This window comes from Capricornis sumatraensis, chromosome 8 (assembly GCF_032405125.1).
Source record: "Capricornis sumatraensis isolate serow.1 chromosome 8, serow.2, whole genome shotgun sequence".
NCBI lineage: Eukaryota > Metazoa > Chordata > Mammalia > Artiodactyla > Bovidae > Capricornis > Capricornis sumatraensis.
This window is the reverse complement of record NC_091076.1, coordinates 98368325-98394358: the sequence shown is the minus strand read 5'-3', so window position 1 is coordinate 98394358 and position 26034 is coordinate 98368325. Positions and strand designations below refer to the sequence as shown.

At 47.5% G+C, this 26034-nt stretch overlaps 1 protein-coding gene across 1 annotated transcript in view; it reads left to right on the top strand.

The window, feature by feature from the left end:
* TEX2 (testis expressed 2) overlaps positions 1–26034 on the top strand; it is a 110693-nt gene that overhangs the window by 63403 nt on the left and 21256 nt on the right. Inside the window, exons 3-7 of the mRNA XM_068976833.1 lie at positions 1781–1981; positions 3069–3408; positions 4655–4902; positions 16768–16914; positions 21506–21605. Coding sequence (XP_068832934.1) covers positions 1781–1981; positions 3069–3408; positions 4655–4902; positions 16768–16914; positions 21506–21605 — 1036 coding nt within the window. The remainder of the gene's footprint in view (positions 1–1780; positions 1982–3068; positions 3409–4654; positions 4903–16767; positions 16915–21505; positions 21606–26034) is intronic.

Sequence of the window (26034 nt, the reverse complement as noted above, 5' to 3'; positions counted from 1 at the left end):
CACCATGGAAATGGCTATTTCTTGAATGACAACCCCAACTCCAGTATAGTGATCTTCAGCATTTTTCTGTTTATTTCAAAGACATTTATGAAATGAGAGTGGGAACATAGTAATTAAAATTCCCTTAAGAACTTCATTTAAAGAGATCTGGGGCACCCATATCATCTGAAAAAGTACTGTGGGTCTGGCAGTGTTAAGTGATGAATACTGACTACAGCTAAAACCAGCTTTAGCAGAATTTTATAACGGTGTAACGGTGTTGTGTATTGCCTGTACTGTTCAATATGTTTGCTCCTTTGGTCGTCCAGTGGTTAAGAATCTGCCCTCCATTGCAGGGGATGTGGGTTTGATCCCTGGTCAGGGAACTAAGATCCCACCTGCCCTGGGGCAGCTAAACCCTTGCACTGCAACTACTGAGCCCTTACTCTAGAGCCCATGCTGCGCAACACGAGAAGCCACACACACACACGCACACACACACATGCTGCGCAACACGAGAAACCCAAGCACCACAGTGAAGACCCAGCACAGCCTACACATGCACACACACACACACACTGCGCAACACAAGAAGCCCAAGCACCACCGTGAAGACCCAGCACAGCCTACACACACACACACACACACACACACACACACACACGCTGAGCAACACAAGAAGCCCAAGCAACACCGTAAAGACCCAACACAGCCTACACACACACACACACACACACACATATATGCTGCGCAACACGAGAAGCCCAACCACCACCGTGAAGACCCAGCACAGCCTGTACACACACACACACACACACACACACGTGTGTATACATATGTTTGCTGTTTGTATTCATATGTGGATTTTTAAACTTATATTAATGGGTAGGGGAACCTGGAACACAACTTTAAAAGTTATTATATATCTTTAAATTTTGGTGTATTGTTGATCGTATCTGTGATTTATTTAATGCCTCTTTTTTTGAAATAGCATATGTATAAGTGCAGTTTATTTATTTGTACACTCTGTCTATTTGTTTTTGGTTGCGCCGTGTCTTCGTTGCTGCATGCGGGCTTTCTCTGACTGGGGCGAGTAGGGGCATCTCTTGTTGCGGAGCACAGGCTCTAGAGTGAGAGCTTCAGTCGTTGTGGTGCACAGGCTTAGTTCTGCTAGGCATGTGGTATCTTCCCAGACCAGGAATCGAACCTGCGTCCCCTACCTTGGCAGGCAGATTCTTATCCACTGCGCCACCAGGAAAGTTCTATTTAATACCTAACTCTTGATCATCTGCTTTACTATGTGATTTCACTGAGATATAAATGGAGAATGGTACTGTAACATGAGTTAATATGGTCTGTGAAATCTCAAAGATTGTTTTCAGGCGGGCTGAGAAATGGATGTGTTGGGTTAATTAAGAAGAACAGATTGTGTGGGATCACTGGTCCCCAGAGGAGGTCAGGGTGAGACAGTTATATTTACATCAAAACAACTTTTAAGTTTCCTGATTTGCTTATCAGCTTCAAAAAAAGAAAGAAACCTTTAATTTAGGAAAATGGACATTATCTTCTCCCCGCCTGAATCCAGGTTTTTAGTTATCAAAAACATATCAAATTACTCCTCAGCACTGATCATCCTTCAAGCTAAGCAACTTGTCTCAACAGTCTCTTGTTAAATAAGTTAGTACTTGCATCATTGTCAAGCTTGGCTTCAGTGTCCTGAATACCAAAGTGGCCATCGTTTTCATACTGAGTCAGATGTCTGTTTATTCTCATTTTATTAATGGAAAATTTTCTCCATCAGGGATGGATGAATGAGATTTACAACTATGATCCAGAAACTTACCATGCGACTTTGACACATTCAGTCTTTGTTCGACTTGAGGGTGGGACCTTGAGACTTTCAAAGCCCAATAAAAATATATCCAGAAGGGCAAGCTACAATGAAACAAAACCAGAGGTCACCTACATCAGCCAGAAAATCTACGACCTCTCAGACAGCAAGGTGAGCCTGTCTAATTTTGGAAGCTTAGATGAATGAAAAGCATTTGGAATCTTGGATGCTGTACTGTATTTTTCTCCCTTAAAAAGGTTGTGTGTGTTTTTAAAGGATTAGTCTAATTTAGAGCAGTACCTGTCAGACGTTAATATGCATATAAATTACCCGAGTGTCTTTTAAATTGCAGAATCCAATTCAGCAATTATGAGGGGGCCCTGAGAGTCTGCATTTTTGTGACTCCCAGGTCATATCTATGCTGCTAGTCCATGGACCACAGTTTGAGAAGCAAAGGCATCATACACCCTTCTGACTTCGAGAGTTAATTTTTTTGGTCAAACAAAAAGTCACACATTACAGTGCTGGCTAATAACTAATGGAGGCCCTATAAATTGGAAATTATGGATATATATGCAAAATAGCCACATTTTGTTAAAAGTATCACATACTTCTGTTCTTGAGAAATGTAAATTATTTGTTATTCCAAAAAGCTGTAGGTTCTCTGTTCTTAAAACTCTCGTGCATGATCTTTGAGTTTCCCCAAAATTGCACAAGTTAAAAAAATTTTTTTTGTTTATAAATTCATTCTTAACTTGAGGTTGATTAACTTGAGCTTCTTGTCGAGATCTAGTTTGATAAATTCTTTTTTATCCCCTCCTCAGCTTAAGTTTGGCCTAGGGTCATTAAATTCAGTTCATATCCAGACTTAATTGATGATAATCCTCTAAATAGTTATTGTGCTACTGTTACCTGGAAATCATAGATATTTGTAACTGGCAAACATTCTTGAACATCTCCTTTCTGGACTTATTTTGAAGAAAAAGTCATTTCTATAAATTCTAGTTTCAAAGGTTCACATGCTACAACTAAAGATCCCGTGTGCTGTAACTAAGACCTGGCAGTCAAATAAATAATAAATAAATATTCTGAAAAGTTATAGTTTCTCTAGTCGTGTTATGGACAGATGGTAGCTCTTTTACGTTCATCATTGCAGTCAAAAGTGACGGTGACGTCTGCATCTGTGCCCTGCACAGTAGTAGTGTTCATCATAGCCAATTCTTAATTTAGCATGTAAATCATTTCCCTTTCTCTGTAGGTTTATCTTGTGCCTAAAAGTCTGGCTCGAAAAAGAATCTGGAATAAAAAGTACCCCATTTGTATTGAGCTTGGTCAACAAGATGACTTTATGTCTAAGGCCCAGACTGACAAAGAAACTTGTGAAGAGAAGCCACCAGCTGAGCGGGAGCTGGGAGGCGAGGACCCTAAGAAGCCACCCCACCCTCAGGAGGGAACGCGATCTGGCCATCGAGATCAGATACTCTATCTCTTTGGGAGAACTGGCCGAGAAAAAGAGGAGTGGTTTAGGAGATTTATTCTGGCATCTAAGCTGAAGTCAGAAACCAAGAAGCCACCTGGTGTCTCTGGAAGTAGAGCAGGTAATGACATGTGTGCTGAGTGCTTATGTATTTTTAAAGGGCCTGTGAGCAGACTGAGAGAGAGTCCCAGGTAGGAAGGAAGCCCACCCTGAACTGGTGACTGTGCCACCGAAGGTGTGTTCAGGGGTCCTTTCCCTTCTAGGCTGCTCACTGCAGTACTCTGAACTGAATCATTTAACCAGTGATGGAAACATTCATAGTTTTGTTTTTTATTCTCTTTGCTGGTTCCTTAAGGACTATATTTATTTTTACGTATTGAGGCTCCTCTGAGAGCAGCAGCAGCAGGAGAACCCTAGTTATAATAAGAAGGCTGATGAGAAGGTGGCTCATGCTCCCAAGCTCCCGGCCTTCAGCATGGCCTCCATGCCCAAGACCACCATCCAAGTGCCAGAATCCTTGGGCTCCTGACTCGCTGCGTTTGCATCAGGCCCCTGTGCTCATTTCCTGTCCCTCTGTCCCATGTACTTTGCTTGGAACATCACTGACTCTCCCTGTCCTCCAGACAGGGCCTGGAGGACACTGTCTTTGCTTTCTGCATATGCAGTTCCCTCTACCTGGCATGCTCTTCCCCACCTGGGCCAGGAAAATTGCCTACTGTTTCTTCAAGGGGCAGTCCAGAGGTCACTGCCTGTGGAGGTCAGTGCTGCAGGAAGCGCCTCTCAGCTCTCTCGGGCAGAGGCACTCTCCCTCTGCTTCCCAGTCGTGCTTCAGTCACAGTGCTTATTACAGAAAACTGTGGTTTATTTGCCTGGGTGCCTGAGTGAAAGGGCAGTTATTGTGTATGTCTTAGTCTTTTTCTTAATGTGAAACTGGCCCAGAGAAAGTGCTTGATTTAAAAAATGTGTTGAATGAATGAATGAAAGATGGTGTATTTGTCCATCCACAGGCTTAAGGCAGTTCCAGTTAGCTTTCTGCCCCCTTTCCATGTGCCCCTGGGAGGTATATCAGTCCTGCATTTGACCCTAAGAGGTTACCAGGAAGAAAGAAAGGTACCTACCAGATATGTATCATGGCTCCCATTACTCTGAATCATCTTGAAGAAAAATGAAAACTCTTCTAAAAAAGTGATCTATCATTACAGTGGAAGGTGTCTTTCAGGGTGGGAAATAGTCTTATGTTTTTTGAACAGTGATTGATAGCATTTTAGCCACTTTTCAATTGAACCCAGTGCAGTACGCTTTGTGTTCCGTTTCCCTTGCTGTTACGCTCTTCGTCTGTGTTAACAGCCATCTCTTCTTTGTCCCAGGGGTTTTGCCCTCACATAGCAGACACAGCAGCCCCTCGGGGCACCTGACCCACAGCCGCAGCAGCAGCAAAGGCAGCGTGGACGAGCTCGTGGCCCAGCCGAAGCAGAAGGAGCTGGTGGGCGGCGTGCGGCAAAAGATGCTTCTGGACTACAGTGTGTACATGGCTAGGTGTGTCCCCCAGGAAAACCGGAGCCCCCAGAGGAGCCCTGTGCAGAGCGCGGAGAGCAGCCCCACCGCGGGGAAAAAGGTAAAGCTGGCTGCCCTGGCCTGGCTGATCTACGTGTAAACTCAGGTCTTCGTGCTTCAGCCCTCCGAGCAGCTCTTCTGTACCAGGCCCTGTTCCAGGCACTGGGGACACAGTGGTGAACCAGACAGATGAGGGCCATGCTCTTAGGGAACTTGAACTCTAGTCTGGGAGACAGTGAGCAATGAACATCAGGTGCTGATAAGGATTACAATAAAGCCAAACAAGGGAGAATGGAAAGTAGCCAGAATGGCTGCTTTAGATTGATCGTCTCAGTGCTCTCAAGGGGAGGGCCTCTTTGAGGATGTGACACTTGGGCAGAGCCTTGGCCAGAGTGAGGAAGCGAGCCCTGTGGTCTGTGTCGGGGGAGCTTCCAGGTGTGGGAACCAGAAGGTTCAGAGGCCCCAAAGCAGGGATGTGGCTGCAGTGTTCAGGGAACCACCATGAGGTTGGCGTGGGTGACAGTGAGCGAGGGACAGAGGCACGGCCCCCTCAGGTCAGCTCCTTGTCAGTCAGATCGAGGCCCTGGGAGGGTTTTGAGCAGGACAAAATGTTGATCTGATTTGAGTTTGAAAAAGATACGTGACTCTCATGGAGAAGAGGTGGAGGAGGAGGAGGGTGGATGGGAGGTGATGGTGGCAGCCGAGAGTGGGGCTGAGACGCAGCTGCCTTTGGGAGACTCTTGGAGGGAGCTGGCTGGGTTTGCGGGTGAATTCCACGCATGATGGCGAGAACCAGAGCAGTCAGAGGTTACCCCTAGCATTTGATCTGAGCAGCTGGGTGACCAGTAGGGAAATTCACAAAATCATTAGCAACAGAAGTCTAATTCTTCAATAACCATTGTATTCTCAACTTCTGAGACTCCTCAGCTGTGTCCAGGGCTTTTGAAGGTTTACCATCAGCATTATTTGCACAGTATTAGTATAACAAGCTGGACATTGACTTGAGAGCATTTGTGATTAATATAAGCTGCCATCTGCCAGATTCTGCTAGATCCTTTAATAGAATTACTCTGATCCCTTGAACAGTGTTGCAAACCAGCTAGTACTGTCTCCATTTTGTAGGTGGAGAGACCCAACCTCACAGAAGTTAATTAGGTTAATTTTACAGTTGCTAAGTGATGGAGCACTCAAAACCTGATCTGAGATTCCAGGGTCCTTTGGCTGCCAGGACTGCCATCTTGGTGGGTCCTCTCAGACTGTGCTTTACCGCAGGCCTCCAGCCACTCAGGTTCTGAAGCCCAGCATCCGCCCGTGGAGTAGGACGAAGCCATGTTCAGTTGCTAAAGTGTTTGACACCTGACCAGATGACCGTGTTTCTGTTGACCGGAAGCACCTGGGGCCTTCCTCTTTGTGCCCTCAGCCTTTATTTCACTATGGAAGAGGCCCCAGAACCTACCCCCAGCCTACTCTGTCAGGGCCAAAAAAGACCATATGCCTTTGCTGGCCTCTGACCCACTGCCTGGACCTCTGACTTAATTTACCAGCTAGAGTGGGAAGTAGGCTTCCTGCTAAGCTAGGGTGGGATCATACACAACTGTTCTAGAAATGTCCTGTTTACCACTGACTCCCACTCCCCCACCCCGGTTCCCTTTCTCCCTGGGCAGTCAGCTGTCTTGACCCTCATCAGACTCAGGAGGATCTGGAGGAGAACTGTGTGATGTGAGAAAATGATCTGAGTAAATGCTTGCTTTTTAAAAAAGAGTTCTGAAAATTAACAGCTTTGCAGCATCGTTCCCTCCGTATGTGTCTACATGTGCGTGTCTCGCCTCGTCTCGGGTTTGTGGGAGGCCCTGCTGGCACGCGGCCCAGCCCCCGGCCTAGCGCTGCTGTCGCCGACCTTTCTTCCAGGCACTTTAGCGCTACCCCTTTAGGCACCAGAATCTCTTTTCATCTTCTGCGCCTGATAAAAATCTCTAAAAACCACATGGCACTTCCTGGCCCCCTTAGGCAGAGCAGGCAGGGATGATTTCATCTTGCCTTACTGAATTAGAGACTCAGTACAACACATGGAAATTCAGGCCTGTGGTCTGGCGAGGCCACCGAGTTCGGGCCTTTCATCCGGTCTGAGCCATCCCAGACCACAGACTCTGCAGCATTTTCTGTCAGTTGTCCGTTGGCTGGTGTTGCTGTGTGTCCTTCTAATTGCCCTTCCTTGAGTGCTTATCCTCATCTCCCACCCTTCTCCTTAATTTACTGATTCTAATCTGCCCAAGCTAGGAAACCACAGAGAACCAGAACTGTGTGAACAGACAGCTGTCTTTGGAAGAGGGGCTTTTGAAGAAAGTGCAGGAGCATTGGTGCTGGGTTTCCACATCTGCTTGGCCGGCCTGAAGCACATGTTGGCTATATCCTGGCTCTCGGGTGGTCTGGGAGTAGAGATGGTTGTGAATAAGGTATAGGCGTGTGTGTTGGTTATCTATTGCCATGTAACAAACAGCCCCAAATGGGGTAGCTTAAAACAATAGCAATGATTTATTTTGCTCACAAATTTATAATTTCACCAGGCCTAGCAGTAAAGCTTTCTTCCTGCTCCACATAGTGTCAGATGGGGAGGCTGGACCCAGGGCTGGAGGACCTGCTTCCAAGATGGTGCTCACACGGCTTGCGTGTAGACACTGAGTGCTGGCTGGGAGTTCAGGCTGAGGGCCTTGGTTCTTCTCCTTGTGGCCTGGGCTTCCTTCATTGTGGTGGCTGGGTTCTAAGCACAAGCGTCCCTAGAGAAAAAGACAGGTAGACGCTGTACTGCCTGTTATGACAGTAAAAGTATGGCTCATCTCGGAAGTAAAATAATCTCACATCCTTCCTGCGCTATTAGTCAAAGTGGTCAAAGAGGCCAGAGGGGCATAGATGCTACCTTTTGCTGAGGGAGCAGCAAATTCTTAGAAGAGCGTTGCACCATTCTGGGGACATAAGATCTGCTACAGTATTTATTCCTGTCCACCTTTCGTTACTTTTCAGGCTTTTCTGTTCAGTGGAGATAGTTCTTTACTAGTTTTATTTCTCTTTAATTTTGCCGTTTGAGCAAATGAGGACCCAACCCCGTCTTTGATTTTCCTTTCTATTCTTTGCCTTTGAGGCATTAACATGGTTCCCCAAACCAAAGCTGTAGAATCCCATACTCAGAAAAGTGCCGTCTCCCCAACCCTATGCATCCATGCCATCCTCCCCACCCCCACCCTCACCCCAGTAGTGAACCAGTGTCCTTAGTCTCTGGCTCATCCTCTCTGGGTTCATTTCCCCTCCTTTCTTACTCAGAGGGTATCCATGCTAAGGACACTCTCCCGCATGCTCTTTTCACTTACCGGTACACTCTGGAAATCACTCCACGTCAGTTCTTAGGTATCTTCCCTTCCTCTTGTTTTTTCCTTAACACAGCCGTGAAGACTGACTTCATTGTGTTAATGTTCTATAGTATATTCAGTCTCTTATAGGCATGTAGATGGTTTATGATATTTTGCAGTTACAAATAACACTTCAGTGAACAACCTTGTGGATGTGTATTTTTGTCTTATTGGGGATATAGCTTCATGGTAAAATCGTAGCAGAATGTCAAAATGTAAACTCACATGTGGTTTTGTTACATATTGCCAAATTCTCCCCCATAAGGGTTGCACCAATGTTCATTCCCACTGGCCACAAGAATGCCTGTTTCCTCACAGTTTCATCAAGTGTGGACCTTTCGGATGTGGTCATTTGTGCACATCCTTCCTGCCCGAGATGGCCAGGGTATTTCTTTGGTTCATGTTGCCTCTGCTGTCGAGTCCAGGAGGGATTGAAGGGCCTCTGAGACTCAAGGGGACCTTGGACATCTCTTCAGGTCACACTGTCCCTCTGTCAGTGTGGGCCACCATCTGCATGCTTGCCTCAGGTCACATGTCCTTCCCCTTCTGTTCAGGGAGCTTGGGACAATGCTCCAACCTGTGCCCCACTCTGCCGCTTCCTCTGACAGGCCATGTTCAAAGACTTCCTCACCCAGAGGGCTCCAGGTCTAATGGCAATGTCCACACACTTGGCCTCCTTTTTCACATGTTGCCCAGTGCTGAGCTGGGTCAGGAGGTGAGTGAGGCCGCAGGTGCTCAGGAGCCAAACCCATGTTAACAACAGCCAGTGATAATTAGTAAATATAGACTGCTGCTGCTAAGTCGCTTCAGTTGTGTCCGACTCTGTGCGACCCCATAGATGGCAGCCCACCAGGCTCCCCGTAGACTTGGATTAAACAGTACTAAGCACTTTTGTTCGTTATTCTCACTCAATAATTAAAAGCAACTTTGGGGGTTTCTGAAGGCACTTTGGAGCTCAAAACCTGAATTATAAAATACCACTGTTTTTGGAGGAAGGGCCTGGTTCTCCACATGGTTAGCAGTTAGCTGTCAGTTGCTGAACCCTGACTTGCCCTCGTGATTCTGTGTTATCTCACAAGCACAGGCTGTGCCAGCCTCTGAAGTCTCCAAAGCCCTGTGATCTTGGTGCTTTTCTCTTTTCTCAGGCAGCTTACCCTCTAGAACAGTGAGACCACGAGGCTGGCTGAGGAGACCCAGAGCTTGACCATCTTGTTGAGGTGGTCTCCTTGGTTTGAGGAGATCTAAATTAAGAAAATGAGGAAGCTCTTAAGAAATGTCTAAAGGTGCGATAGTATTACCTGGAGTGGGGACCTCAGGAGGGGAGACCCACTGGCAGCCTGTGGATTTGCTGAGGGGTGCAAGGCCAGGGAGGCCGCTAGTTCTGTGGGCCCCAGAGCAGCCTGCCTGGGGAGGGGGGACATCGGTGAGGCCATGCTCTGTGAGTCCTCCAAGCATGTGGCTCTGGTGTTCAGATCGCATCACGCACTGCCACACTGCTTTTTGCTGGAAGGTGTTAAAGTCTGCCCCAGGTCTGGAGAGTCCTGTCTTCATTATTACTGGTTCCACTATCTTGTTACCTAAAAACTGGATCCTAACGGACTACCTCCTGTTTGGTGTTATCAGGAGATAAGAACTCTACAGAGCAAACAGGAATCAAACAGAAACCAGGAAGTCTTAACAAGCAGAGTGGCTTCCCAAGGCTTCCTCTTTGCCTCCTCAGAGTCTGCTTTTTAAATTTTTAAAAGTGGAATTGTGAAGTGCTTATCATACAGTAAGTAAAAAATATAAAGCCATATATCCAATTTAAAAATAAATTTTAGAAAGCCTCCAGATAAGAGTGTCATGACAACTCAGTGGGGGAAAGTATAGTTTTTTCAGCAAATAGTGCTACAGCAACTGGACATCCACATGCCAAAGAATGAGGTCAGACTCCTCCCTCACACTGTATACAAAGGTTAACTCAGAATGGATCCTAGAAGAACAGAAACTATGAAACTCTTAGAAGAAAATATAGGAATAAATCTCTGTGATTTGGAGGTAGATTAAAAACTTCTTAGATAAGATACCAAAAGTATGCACAACAAGAGGAAAAAAAAGATACATTGGACTTCATCAACATTAAAACATTTATGCTGCAAACATACCATCAAGCAAGGGAAAAAACAACCCAGAGTTTGCAAATCATATGTCTAAGAGCCTTGTACCTAGAATATATAACGCAGGGGTCTGCAGCCTCCAGGATCTAATGCCTGATGATCCGAGGTGGAGTTGATGTAATAATAATAGAAATACAGTGGGCAGTAGCGCTTGAACCATTCTGAAACCATCCCCCGCCACGAACCTGGTCCGTGGAAAAATTGTCTTCTATGAAACCAGTCCCTGGTGCCAAAAAGATTGGGGATCACTGGTACAAAGGACTCTTACAACTCAATAACAAAAACCTAATTAAGAAATCGGCAGAGGATCTGGACAGATATTTCTCCAAAGAAGATATGCAAATGACCAGTAAGCATACAAAAGATATTCAAAGTCATTAGTCATCAGAGAAATGCCAATCGAAACCTAATGCAGTGCTACTTCTCAACCACTAGAATGAAAAAGACAGTCGCAGTTAGTGAGGATGTGGAGAAACGGGAACCCTTGTACGGTGGGAACGTGCAGTGACACAGCTGCTGCAGAAAGCAGACTAATGGTTCCTCAGAATGTCTCCTGTAGAGAGTACATCATGTGACATGCCGGGTTGGATGAAGCACAAGCTGGAATCAAGACTGCCGGCAGAAATATCCATAACCTCAGATATGCAGATGACACCACCCTTATGGCAGAAAGCGAAGAGGAGGTTAAAGAGCCTCTTGATGAAGGTGAAAGAGGAGAGTGAAAAAGTTGGCGTAAAATTCAACATTCAAAAAACGAAGATCATGGCATATGGTCCCATCATTTCATGGCAAATAGATGGAGAAACAATGGAAACAGTGACAGACTTTATTTTCTTGGGCTCCAAAATCACTGCAGATGGTGACTGCAGCCACAGAATTAAGACACTTGCTCCTTGGAAGAAAAGCGATGACAAACCTAGACAGCATTTTTAAAAGCAGAGACATTACATTGCTGACATTACATAAAGGTCCGTATAGTCAAAGCTATGATTTTTCCAGTAGTCATGTATGTATGTGAGAGTTTGACTGTAAAGAAGGCTGAGTGGCAAAGAATTGATGCTTTTGAACTATGGTGTTAGAGAAGACTCCTGAGAGTCCCTTGGACTGCAAGGAGATCAAACCAGTCAATCCTAAAGGAAATCAGTCTTGACTATTCATTGGAAGGACTGATGCTGAAGCTGAAGCTCCAACACTTCGGCCACCTGATGCGAAGAGCTGACTCATTCGAAGGGACCCTGATACTGGGCAAGGCTGAAGGCAAGAGAAGGGACAACAGAGGACGAGATGGTTGGATGACATCACCAACTCAATGGATATGAGTTTGAGCAAGCTCTGGGAGATGGTTGAAGGACAGGGAAGTCTGACATGCCACAGTCCCCGGGGTTGCAAAGACAGAGCAACTGAACAACAACAGAATGTTAAATAAACTTAAAAGTTACGGGGTCCAGTTCCACTCCTGTGTATATATCTAAGAGAAATGAAACTGTGTCCACACAAAAACTTGTGAACAACTGTTCACAGCAGTGTTTTTCACAGTAGCAAGAAGTGGAACACAACTGAAGTAGCTATCAATTGAAGAATGAATGAGTGTGATGTATGCACATAATAGAATATTATTCCACAATATGAAGAAATGATGGATGTACTGATACGTGCTACATCATGGATGATCTTGAAAACATTATGCTTAGTGCAAGAAGTAGTCACAAAAGAACACACATTGTATGATTCCATTTTTATGAAATGTCCAGAATAGGCAAATTCACTGCCATGGATGAGTGATTGGTTGCCCCAGGCTGGTGGGGATGGAGTTGGGGGGAATGGGGAGTGACTGCTAGTGGATATAGGGTTTCTTTGGAGGTAATGAAGATATCCTAAAATTGACTGTGCTCATGGCTTCACGACCTTGACTATATCAAATACTGCTGATTATGTTCTTTAAATGGGTGAACTGTATGGTATGTGGATTGTGCTGTGTCCTTAGTCAATTCAGTTGTTTCTGACTCTTTGCAGTCCCATGGACTGTAGCCTGCCAGGCTCCTCTGTCCATGGGATTCTCCAGGCAAAAATACTGGAGGGGGTTGTCATACCCTTCTCCATGGGATCTTCCCAACCCAGGGACTGAACCTGAGTCTCTTGAGTCTCCTGCATTGGCAGGTGAGTTCTTTACCAGTAGTGCCTCCTGGATTATATCTCCATATATCTGTTTTTATAAAAGGATACAAAACCACGTTAGTTACATCTGTTTTTGTTTTAAGCAACGTATTCTTAAAAGTATATGTACATTGAAAACAGACCAAAAGAAGATATAATTGAAATGTTTTAAATAATTAAATCTGGATAGTGGGATTATGGGTGTTTTCTATGGTACTTACGTTTGGTTTTGTAATTGGGGAAACAGCCCCTGTGGGAGGGTCTTCCACTGTTCCTTCTCCTGGACCATGCAGCCCTTTGTGAAACCCTCATGACACCAGATTGTGTGTGACCAAACCTTAGCAGCAAAGCCACTAAGCTCTTTTTGTCCCTAAAAAGCTGGGCTCACATTAAAAAGAATACATTTGAATCAGTTCTAATGAGATGGATGAAACTCGAGCCGATTATACAGAGTGAAGTAAGCCAGAAAGAAAAACACCAATACAGTATACTGACACATATATACGGAATTTAGAAAGATGGTAATGATGACCCTGTATGCGAGACAGAGAAAGAGACACAGATGTATAGAACGGACTTTTGGACTCTGAGGGAGAGGGAGAGGGTGGGATAATTTGGGAGAATGGCATTGAAACATGTATACTATCATGTAAGAAATGAAGTGCCAGTCTATGTTCGATACAGGATACAGGATGCTTGGGGCTGGTGCATAGGGATGATCCAGAGAGATGATATGGGGTGGGAGGTGGGAGGGGGATTCAGGATTGGGAGCTTGTATACACCCGTGGTGGATTCATGTCAATGTATGGCAAAACCAATACAGTATTGTAAAGTAAAATAAAGTAAAAATAAAAAATAAATAAATAAATAAAAATAAAAAGCTGGGCTCATCTGACTATTTATAATAGGAGACAAGTAAACCACACAAAGTAAATCTGTACTGTTTTCTTTCTGTGGGTTAGTTTTTAATAAAATACCTCCCGAGAGCTAATCAGACCGTTCCAAAGGCCTTGCTTCAGCTCCCGGCCATTGAGCTCTCCAAACTTTATTTTGGGAGCCATGTTTAGAAATGTACCCTTTCTAAATATACATCTTTAGTTGAAATGGTGGCATGAATATACTTCTCACATTCCTCTCTGCAGCCAAATAGCAGCCTGAGGAAGTATAAGTACATTTATTGTTTACGGTGTTACATGTTTATGACTTCCATTGAAAATGCATTCTTTCTAGCAGCCTGTTGAACCCAGATTTTGTTCATAAAGCTGCTCTGATGCATTGTCAGTATTCTGCTGCTCCTGGATTTTTCTTTGTTCCTCTCAAGTCTGAGGCGAAACCCTGCATTAGAAAAAGGAACAGTTGAAAAGAAAAACACAGCCTGCTTGTCAGTAATTTCGGAAATTTGTTTCCACATCATATGCCTTTGGCTTGGACAAAAGTTGTGAAATAGGCTTTGTTTCTTGCTATTTTGTGTTAAACCCCGTTTCCTGTGAATAACTCGGGTGTAAGGAGAGGTTAGTAAAGGGCCAGCCCTCCCACAGGAGAGGAGAAAGAGTGACCTCTTCTCTGTACAGCCTACAGATCTGAGCGTGACATGTGCTGTCCTGCGTGGGCAGCATCTTGGCTCTACCTGGCTCCCCGGGGGGAGGAGGGCATTGTCCTTGGGTGAGCGCTCACTCAGAAGTCTGCGTGGATAATCTAATGTGACTCAGAGACAGTGAGTAACCTCGGAAAAGCTAGACCGGATCCCTCTCGGGTGGGGTGCAGACGTTCGGGCAGAGAAAAAAAGCGATTCCAAAACCCACATACAACTTGAGGCATGACAGTGCTTGCTGGGCACAGACTCCTGCTCATCCATCCAGGACCTGGTGGCCGAGGTGCCCTGGTTGCTCTCGGAAGCCTGTGCAGCACGAGAAGGGCACAGAGAGGGTGCCCCACAGCTGCTCACACGAGGCAGCTGGAGCTGTGTCTTCTGAAATGCAGGGACCAACATGGGTTTATTTTTTAAACCAGAGTTTAATTTTTTTTTTCATGAAACTCACCAACATTCATAAGGGAGAACTTTGAAAACATCCCAATTTGAAGGACTCCTCGAACATAGAATATCCCTGCTTATATGCAGTAACGGGACTTCCCTGGTGGCTCAGACGGTAAAAGCGTCTGTCTACAATGTGGGAGACCCAGGTTCGATCCCTGGGTCGGGAAGATCCGCTGGAGAAGGAAATGGCAATCCACCCCAGTTCTATTGCCTGGAAAATCCCATGGACAGAGGAGCCTGGTAGGCTACAGTCTATGGGGTCGCAAAGAGTCGGACACGACTGAGCGATTACATTGGGAAATGCAAGTGAACACCAAGTCCCCAAAGCGAGAGACGGCACACGCTCTGATGGGAGGAGAGGTAGGCGCTGGGCGGTCTGCCAAGCTCCACACACGCTCAGTGGCCAGTTCTACTGGGCCAGACTCTTAAGGGCTCTGGACTTCAAAAGAGTCACACATAGATACCTGCCATAGACCTTTAGGACACTCGCACGTCTCCAGATCTCTGAAGTGTCAAATCCATGAGCACCAGGCCACGCACGCGTGTACTCTGCCACCAGCCTAGGACACAGCTGTGTGGGGCTGCCCAGGACAGACGTGACTGGCGTGAGCCAGCACGCGTGGCGCACAGAGGCGTCTCTGTGTGTAATGGCTGCAGGCAGCCGTGAGGAATCCAAATGCATTTGTATCAGCCGTAGAGGAAAGAGGAAGGGTGAACAGCCCGCAGATGCTGCATTTCTAGTCCTTTTGGCCTTTGCTTTCCAAGGCTAATTGATTCTGTGAAGCTGTCATCTCATTAGAGCCCTCGGCACAGGACACAACTGTCACACGAGGGGCCAGTCAGTCCCTCTGACTCCCACAGGATAGAGCACTGGAGGATGGCTGGGTGGGGCTGTGAGTCAGGCTGCGCTGATGAATTAGGGGCCTCAGGCAGGGCACTGATCGGTGCTGAGTCTGTTTTTTCCTCCTAAAATAGAAGTGACAGTTCTGTCTTTCTGGGGTATTGTGAGATGCCAGTGAGGGAGCCTGAGAAGGAGTCTTACCCCAGGGCCGGGTGCAGGGTCAGTGGATGCCCCCAAGCGTCACTTGCACCATGACAGGGGCCGTGGGTGTCCTGGCCACTTCTCCCTCCTCTGGTCCCCCACCCTGGCCCTCTCCCACCAAGAGTCTAGAGCTCAATACTCTGCCTTGGAAATTAGAGGCTGACAGGGTTTGCTCTTTTCCCACCTCCCACATTGGGCTTCCCTGGTGGTTCAATCAGTAAAGAATCCACCTGCAATGCAGGAGACCTGGGTTCAATCCCTGGGTTGGGAAGATGCCTGGAGAAGGGAATGGCAACGCACTCCAGTTATTCTTACCTGAAAAATTCCATGGACAGAGGAGCCTGGAGGGTTACAGCCCATGGGGCCGCAAGAGTCGGACACAACTTAGCAACTAAACCACCACCACCACCTCGCACGTTGGCCTGACAGGCGTTTCGGATGGATTGTATCCAGTAGAGGCTAGGCCTGGGCTGAGATGGAAGAGGACAGCTGTAGGAGTTTCACAGAATTCCTCTCTCTAATCCAGTGCTGTGGGTCTCAACCTCACCTGCTCATTGCATCCATGAGAGAGCTTCTAGAAAATCCTCTTACCCACTTACATTAGCATCTCCAGATATAGCACCGAGACACCAGTATTTCTAAGCAACCCTTGCCCTTCACCCAAGAGAATCGTGACCTCACAGGAGTCAGGCTAAATGTGAGAGTCCTGCGGCTGCCTGGGGAGACCAGCTTGACAATTAGACGTCCTGGGAATCTTAACTGGAAGAAGGATAGGCCAGCGTTTGATCAGATGTATCACTGAGTCAGAACGTTGGTACCGAGCTGATTTGGGGGCAGGAGAGGGGAGTGCAGTAGGGTAATATGGCTGAGCTAATTGTATGAAATACTAGCTGGTTCACAGGAAGACTGGTAGCCAAAGAAAATAGACAAAGAGGAGTTTTCATCGGTGATGGTGGCTTTCGTTTCTCTTTTTCTTGTTCACTGACATAATGTGGGACTTGTAATTTATCGGGAAGAAATACGACTCATGTGGTTCCCCCATTTCAAGAGGGAGGAACTTTCAGTGACTATAGAAATAAGCACCTGTCTTGTTCTCCAGTTGCTTTCTAGCTAATTTGGGACCCTTTCCTTTTGCCAGTTGCCAGAGGTGCCACCCTCCGAGGAGGAGGAACGGGAAGCCTGGGTGAATGCCTTGCTTGGAAGAATGTTTTGGGACTTCTTAGGAGAGAAGTACTGGTCTGATCTGGTGTCTAAGAAAATCCAAATGAAACTCAGCAAAATAAAGGTATGGTTTTCCACACAAGAACCTTCCAGTTCATCACATCTTAATTTCTGGAAATTGTATACGTTACGTCCTAAGTGAAAAATAATGGAGTTGAAAACACAGAACAAATGGACAGCAGTGAGTTCTTACCAAATAACACATCTGGGCTGTGACCTTGACATCTGACTAACTGCATTGGGGATTTACCGACTGTTCCTGTTTACTTTTTTCCTTCCATGGCCCTCATTGTTATCCATGTTAGGACTATCACATCCAGGATTCGATTTGGGACCACGTGAGCTTTTGTAGCTGTTTCTCTGTGTAGAATTCTGTTATCTTTAAGTTAGTAATGAACTTGAATTGTATGGCGGGAGAGCTCACCCAGTCACACAGTCTTGGCCACACAGCAAGTGCTATGAGGAAAATGCCAGACTACATAAGGCCTCTTTCCCAGCTCCTCTCAAAGCTGGGAAAGCCTCCGTTGCACTCTCAGTGTGTCTGCATTTGACCTTTACTTCTGGCCAGATGGTGTTTTTATTTTGGGCTCTCTGCTGAAGAAACAGCCCTGCTGCTGGTGTAGGCCCGCTTGGAAGTGAGTCTAAACTTGCATAAGTGATCCTCATGGTTGCCACTTAGTGACTCATTCAGTACCACCATTGCCGACCAAGAGACCTGAGTTAGGTGACCGAGACTTAAAGTTTTGATCCAGTGACCACCCCGCAAGGAAGAGTTGCTTAGGTCACCAGATCCTCACAGAGAGCTTGCCCAGTCAGGAGCTGAGGTCAGTGGGTCTTTTGGGTCATAGCCACCTTGGAGAAGCAGAAACATATGGATCTTTTCCCTAGAAAAATGCACCGTGACAGAATCCTGCCCATGATCTCAGAGAGTTCAGGGACTCCATGTTAGGAGACAGTGAGTGAAGGTAAGATGGCATTAGAAGAAACTGTGGGCTTGGAGGAGCTTCGGTTTGGTTCCTTTAGATCATGAACAGAGCCCTTCCTGACCCAGGCAGGCTCTCCCTGCCACGCTGGCCACTGTCGTCCCTTCCCCAGGCCCTGAGGAGAAGGAAGAGGCGCCACCTCAGCCCGAGGAGTGGGTCTCGAGGCAGGGCTCAGGGCAGGGGTGTGGGAGGGCCCTGTGGACAAGGTCAGCCTGTTTGTGTTCTCCGGGCGAGTTGAGGGTTGCCTGCTCCGCTGGCCAGGTCCCCGGGGAAGCAGTTTGGAGTGGACAGGCCACCAGCCACCCTGGAGCTCACTCAGCCTCCTCCACTTTCTGGGAAACCATGGAGGGCCTGAGTTCTGGGTGGAGGTGCAGGATGGGGCTGGTACCTCTCTTCTCCCAGAGACTGTCGTGGGTGCTTCCCTGAGCAGGAGGGCCACAGGTCATGTTGATGAGGGACACCGCCCTCCCCTTACAGACGTTCCAGAACAGACTGGCGCAGGGTATCAGAGCGCTGTGTGCTAGAAATCCACAGTAGAGAACTGTGGGGTCCCCTAACCCAGAAGAGGTTGAGAGAAGTCTCTCATTTTCATCTTCCCCCTTTGCTGGCTGGCCATGTGGCCTATTTTGCAGGACACGAACTTAAACCTCCTCCTGTTTTTTGAGGCCAGAGTGCTGGGGGGTTAGGGAGGAGAAAGTGGCCCCAGTCCAGCAGCGCCAGAAGTTCAGAGGCAGGGGCTGTCCTCCCCATACTGCCAGCCTCAGCAGCTCCTCCCCCCCTCCACCCCCACCTGAAGGCAGCAGGGTGTCACCCCACTTCTGAACCTGCCACCACCCCTGCCAAGAGAACTCCTACTATCAGCAAATAGCCAAGCCTCCCTAGGCAGGGCAGTTCCGTAAATCCAGTGGTGAGTGTTGGTGAATGACCAGTCAGGAGCCAGAATGGCTGGAGGGTCCTCAGCTGCCCCTGGGACAGAGATCTCCCCTGTCTCCTGGTCTCCTTGAGGGCCTGACACATGGACAGCGCTTGGCTGGCTGCCGTCTCAGCTTGTCACCTTTACCCGTGATTATGACTCACGTCATGAAAGAGCAGCCCGTGTGTGTAGCCGGTGCCCATTGATGGATTTAAAACAAGCTGAGTTTCTGTCCCGACAGCAGGTACACCCTGGGCTTGGCCAGCTGCTCCGGCACCACCTTCGAGCCCTCGGTAGTAGTGGCCTCTGTGCCCAGGTCCGCAGATGCTGCTCAGATATTGCAGTGGTTTCCGGCTCGCCCCCCAGAAACCTGGAGAGTGCCCAGTCCCCAGCTGGGTTTACGCAGAGAGCACACAGTGGGTTCCCTTGGGTGGGAAGAGGAGAGTCTCTGTTGGGGGAGTGACCTTTCCTTGCCCCCAACCCCCCTGCAACACAGGAAGGAAGCTGCTCTTGGGCCTGGTCCTGAGAGTTTGGATTCGGAGCATAGATCTGAGCAAGGCAGGGGTGGGGCGTTGGTTAGAAATGTTGTAGAATCTTGGAGTTGGGCACTCAGGTGAGTAGGTAGGAGAGACGCCCGGCTGATCTCCACCCTCCTCCTGCTTACTGGTAATTGGCACCCACCACCGCACCAAGCCTTCCTCAGTCTCCTTCAGTTCCCGCTTTCATCTCAGGCCCTTCCTCTGCCCTCTGGGGACTCCAGGGAACCAGGATGGGGGTGGGTGGGAGGCTGGACGGGGCACAGGGAGGGACACCGTGTTCTCTATCTGCAATTCACTCCCTGTCTCAGTGTCGACTCCTGTTCCCATAGAAACCTGACCTGCTCCAGAAACACTGGGTGTGAGGATGACAATAATAGACACAAAGGACTGGGGCAGGGGTGCCAGATTTTGGCTACATTCTTGGCTAAGTAGCATTTCTGTAGGCTGATTGGGAGGCCAAGAACCATATAACATTGATGCTTTGGAAAAAGGGTTTTCCAAATAAAGCAACCACCAAATCAGAACACACATTTGAATACTGTCTCTAGTCACGTTTTGTCCATCTCAGACATCATAACCTATTTAACACCTCCATCCCCACAAAAAATCAGAGATGACATTCTCTGACTGGCGAATCCTGAAAATGTCTTGAGTTTCTCTGCAGAGAGACAGCTAAAGAGGTCCAGCCCAAATAGGCACGAAATTCATGCTTGGCTCAGTGCTTCTCATTTTATGGGAAATGTTCAGCATATGTTCAATATTTTTTTTAACTCTTAATTATATTCTAAATTTTACAAAATTATTCTAATGTTTAACTGGAGCAGTACTTATAAGACTAAGAAAATTCTGGGGAAAAGAAAAGAAAGGGACTTGCCAGATTTAAATATGTATTTTAAAGCTACAGTAATAAAAGCACTTTGGTACTGGTAGGAAACTGCTCAGTACAGACTCCAGTGAGGTGGGAATCTCATATTGAAAGGTGGCTTTGCAGGTCAGTAGGGAAAGATTTAGAAGTAGGTTAAGACGCCTGAGTAGCCATTGGGGAAAAAAATTAAGGTAGATTCCTAATTTATGTCTTACACTAAAATTAGGAATGGACTACCTAAACTCTATTGTTTAAAATATACATACACATATATAAATCCAGGTGGAGGAAGCATAGAATTAAATTTTGTGCTCCTGAGGTGAAGTAGGAATTTCTAAGCATGATACCAGCACCCTTATGTTAGTTCATTTAGAGTAAATTCTTAATGACAGCTGTGTCAGTCAGGGTCCCACTGGGAAACACATGACACCTTCAGATGGAACAAGCCGCGGGGGAGAGTTTAATAAAGGGAGGATTTAGGAAGGTGTAGACTGATGCAGAGAAACCAAAAGTCCTAGTGCGTACTCCAGAGCTGGCAGGGAGCGGTTACCCAGACTCAGGCAGGGTGGCTGTGCGAAGGTGCTGCCTGTCTGGCAGGAGCTGTGGCCTCGAGCAAAGGGAGGGGACAAGTGCCCAACAGGACTTCTCTCCTGGTACCTCCCAGCCCCCTGCCCACTCTGTGTCCCACTGGCCAAGCTCAACCAGAAGTCAGAGGGCAAGAGAGGTCACCTGTGCGGTTCCTGCAGACCAGCCTCCTGGGCTGTAGAGAGGAACTCAGATCCCTGGGGGCAAAGGGAAAAGGTCTAGCACAGGGGTCAAAGGATGTGATTTTTTTTTTTTTGAAGGATTTTAATATATGTTGTGAATTGGCCTACAGGAAATGTTCTAGTGACTTGCTGTCTTCCCCGCTAGTCCTCTCAGAGGTCCATTTTCCCAGCCTTCAGCCAATGCTGGACATTATTAACCTGACCAGCAAGACTGATTCCTTCTCCACAGTCTGGCCTCTCGCCACTCAGCACCCTCAGAGAAGCCTTCGCTGACCGTATCCAGAACTCCGCGCCTCCCTTCTCCCCATCTCCCACCTTGCTTTCTCTGTAGCCCAGTCAGCCTCTGAGTCAGGCTGGATACTTTTCTGTCTCTCCCCCTTCAGCCTAAACCCCATGAGAGCAAGGACCTTGCCTGACTCGTCCACGGCTCTGTCTGTAACAGGATGCCTCGTATGTGGTGTGTGCTTAATAAATTTTGGCTAAATAAATGTGTTCTCCCCACCCCATCATTCCCTCTGAGAGACTGTTGATTTCTAACATTAAACAGGCTACTGACGTGTCTCCTTCGTCTTCCCTTCTCTCCTCCAGCTCCCGTACTTCATGAATGAGCTAACTCTGACGGAACTTGACATGGGGGTAGCTGTGCCAAAAATCCTTCAGGCCTTCAAGCCTTACGTTGACCACCAAGGTAACTCTTAACTGGCTCTAGAGAGGAACCGAGCGATTATATGAATGTTAAAATACAGCCACCACTGCAGATTGAAAACCAAGGCTTTGTGTTTGGTGAGAGTTGGAGGCTTCCCTGTTTTTGTGTTTGGACTTCCCTGGTGCAGAATCTGCCTGCAATGGGTTTGATCCCTGGGTCAAGAAGATCCCTTGAAGGAAATGGCAGCCAACTCCAGTATTCTTGTCTGGAGAGTTCCATGGACAGAGGAACCTGGTGGGTATAGTCCGTGGAGTCTCAAAGAGTCAGACACAACTGAGCAACTTTCACTTTAGCGGAGGCGTTTTTAACCGTATTTCATGCTGTGTGTCTTCTGTTCTTAATGGTCACAGCCTTAAAATGATGGGGAGTATATCTGGACTTCCCCTCCTCAAAGATCCTCCTCCAGCCCAGAGATGCCCACGTGCCAGTTCCTGGGAGCTGAGCTTTCGTGTGGACAGGCTCTGCATGGCCATTGCCCTTGGCAGGGTGCGAGGCGCTGGCTGCGCTTCAGGCCCGCTCCTCTCGCACACTGTTGTGGCGTCTCTTATTGCGGAGTGCAGGCCCTAAGGCGCGCAGGCCTCAGTAGTTGTGGCACGCCAGCTGAGTTGCCCCGAAGCACATGGGATCTTCCTGGACCAGGGGCGGAACCTGTGTCCCCTGTATTGGCAGGTGGCCTCTTAACCACTAGACCACCAGGGAACCCAGAGCCTCTTTGCACTTAAACTAGATTTACAGTGCTCCTCAAAACGCTCGGGAACAAAGTAAGAGAGGAAATAACTACAACTTCTCAGGAGAATGTTTGTTTTGAAGTAAATGTTTTGTAAAATTTATAAACTCTAGCATCTACTTTTATCTCTGTAAGGCTCCATCAGATGGCTCCTGAACATATTTAGTGAAATCAAGTTCTGTGTTGTATACATTTGATGTAAATACAAAGAGTTGTTTTTTTTTTTTCCAGCTCTACACTTAGCAGCTCTAACAAATATTTCATCTGACAGTGAAGCTAATATTTCCTGCTCCTGCTAAGTCGCTTCAGTCATGTCCGACTCTGTGCAACCCCACAGACGGCAGCCCACCAGGCTCCCCTGTCCCTGGGATTCTCCAGGCAAGAACACTGGAGTGGGTTGCCATTTTCTTCTCCAATGCATGAAAGTGAAAAGTGAAAGTTAAGTCGCTCAGTCGTGTCCAACTCTTAGCGATCCCATGGACTGCAGCCTACCAGGCTCCTCCGTCCATGGGATTTTCCAGTTCTTGGCATCTCATCTGGAGAAGACAATGGCACCCCACTCCAATACTCTTGCCTGGAAAATCCCATGGACAGAGGAGCCTGGTAGGCTGCTGTCCATGGGGTCGCTAAGGGTCAGACACGACTGAGTGACTTCACTTTCACTTTTCACTTTCATGCATTGGAGAAAAAAATGGCAACCCACTCCAGTGTTCTTGCCTGGAGAATCCCAGGGACGGGGGAGCCTGGTGGGCTGCAGTCTATGGGGTCACACAGAGTCAGACACAACTGAAGTGACTTAGCAGCAGCAGCAGCAGCAGCATCTCATCGATTTCAGAGAAAGAGCAGAGTAATATTTGCAAATCCAGAGGTCCATATAATAGCATGTTGAGATCACCTGTGACCATTTAATCATGTCTACACTTTGATGAAGCTGAGTGTTCCTGCTGCTGCTGCTGCTGCTGCTAAGTCGCTTTAGTCGTGTCTGACTCTGTGTGACCCCATAGATGGCAGCCCACCAGGCTCCCCCGTCCCTGGGATTCTCCAGGCAAGAACAGTGGAGTGGGTTGCCATTTCCTTCTCTAATGCATGAAAGTGAAAAGTGAAGGTGAAGTCACTGAGTCCTGTCCGACTCTCAGCGACCCCATGGACTGCAGCCCACCAAGCTCCTCCATCCATGGGATTTTCCAGGCAAGAGTACTGACTTTTCCCAGGTTTCGTTAATTTCTGGTTCACCAAGAGTAAAGCTAGAAAGGATTGTTTCTTTACAAATGGCCTTACTGGAGTTCTGTCGACCGCAAGTGAAGTTTTAAAAGCTGCATTATCTACATGTCAGGTGCGGAGCCCGGATCTCGGCCCCGTCGGCATTCCAGGGCGGCCTGCCTTCCTCTGGCTCTAGCAGGCTCTGGGTTGCCCTTTGCCTCATTAGGAATTGGCTGGTAACGAGCTGGTAAATGATCAGCTAACATAAACCTCCTGAGAGTTGGGCTTAAAGAAAGTAAATATAATAATACGTGTGCATGCTCTGTTTTCTAATGCATTTGCAGTCTCTTATCTCAGGACTGTCCTTTGTTGAATTAGTAGAAATTTCCAAAGGGGGGGGGCAGGGCCAGAGCGAGGCTTTGAAGCATTTAAGAAGCGTCCTGGTGGCTGTGAACTCTGCAGCCTCTCAGGGCAGCTTTGTAAGGCTTTGAGTGAAATACACTAAAGTCTCTTTCCTGTTCCTCCGGAGCCAGAGCTGCAGCCAGACATTTTATTATACAGATCAAAGCTTTGCCAGTTTTTAATCCATCTGAGGCTTACTTAACTCCTTTCGGGGCAAATTGTAGAGATCTCCCTGCTTACATAACAAGGGAGGAAATGTTACTAAAGAAAGGAATGATAAAGACATAAAGCCTGTAGGTTTTAAAAGTTTGATCAAATTAGGTTTTTCTAATTCTGCAAAGGATGCATGTGATGGTAAAACAGAAATGAACATGAAGGGACGGTGTGGCTTGGGTTCCATTGCTCTAAGAGAAACCTTTGCTTTGGGGGAAATTAAAATCAGGAGTGACTTGTTAAAACTGTCTCTAGGGACTTCCCTAGAGTCATCTGCCACCACTGACCTATCCTGGCTCCAGAACACACAGCCGGGTTCTCGTGCAGCAAATAAGAGAAAAGGACCCTTACTTCCTGGGGCACTTTCACTTCCCACCAGTAGCGGGTGGCCAGAAGGTGGAGAGAGGCCATCCCTTAGAAATTGGCTGTGGGCCTTTCTCTGATCCCTGCCTGCCCCCCACACACCTCGTATGGGACAGGGACTGGTCTCCTTCCTTCCCCGCAGGCCACACAGCCTCCTCCTCCCACCCCTCGTCCCCACCGGCTGCTCTCCCCTGGGCCTGACCTTGGAGGGCCACCAGGCCAAGCTCTTTCTGGTTGTTTTATTAACTCTGTTAGGGTAATGTTTACACCTTCATTCATCCAACGAATACCCAAAATGGGGAAAGCTTGAATATTTAGAAAAGTAAAAAGGAAAATATAACCCTTTATCCCACCACTCAGAGATAACTGGGTGACTGTTTCTGCTACATTTGGTACGTTCTCGGTCCATTCTCTCCTGAGCTTTTTTTCTTATGGATAAAAATTAATTTAAAATGATGGATAACCAACAAGGACCTACTGTATAGCACAGGGAACTTTGCTCGATGTTATGTGGCAGCCTGGTTGGGAGGGGCGTTTGGAGCAGAATGGGTACCTGTTTATGTATGACTGAGTCCGTTTGCAGCTGTTCACCTGAAACTATCACAACATTGTTAATTGGCTGTACCCCGAAAGAAAGTAAAAAGTTTAAAAAAATTTGTAGAAAAGGTATAGCTCCTTTTTCCAACCCTTAAAGAATTGGTTAGATTGACTGTTCAGACTTGAGAATGCAATCGGAGGTTCCCTAGCAGGACCCTGCGCTGTTTAGATGAACAAGCCAAAGCGCAGAGAGGGGGTGACATGCCAGAGGCCACTCAGCAGCCTCGCCTTCATCCTGCTCCACAGCTTCCAGGCCAGAGGTTCGTGTGCGCGCCATCTCTGGGCCAGGCCACCTGCCTTCAGGCCCTGCTCCTTTGTGATCCCACAGCGGGGCCTCAGGAGGTTACTGAGCACCCAGCACCTCGGTTTCCCCATCCACAGAGTGCTGAGGGCAGGAGCGTCTCCTTTGTTGGTCATGGTGGAGCTGAAGCGCTTTGCGTTACCCTCAGAGAGCACAGGTAACACACAGGAAGCTGCTGGTGTTTGCTGCTGCAAAGCCTGATCAGTAACATCTTCCCGAAGGGGTGCAGTGGGGACCCTCGGCTGTCGGCCAGGCTTTTATCTTCCACACCTGGAACCAGAGGTCTCAGAGCAGTGCCTGTGGGGGCATCAGCAGTGTCAGGATGAACCAGGGACGTGGACCATGACCCCCTCAGGTTCAGATTAATTCATTTAGTCTTCAGGATGTTTGCGACGTGGAGTTAAGTCGGCAGATGGTCACTGAGTGGATAAAAAGAGCCGTGGGATACCGGTTTTCCCTATTTCAAGATAACCCAACCAGCAACCCAGGTTTCCACTAAAGAGCTCGGATTCTCTGGAAAGATGACTGTGTCCCACAGGAATGGGAAGCTGGTCTGTCTCCAGAGATGCCCATAGTCGTGACTGGCAGGTCCACCATCTACACTGTCT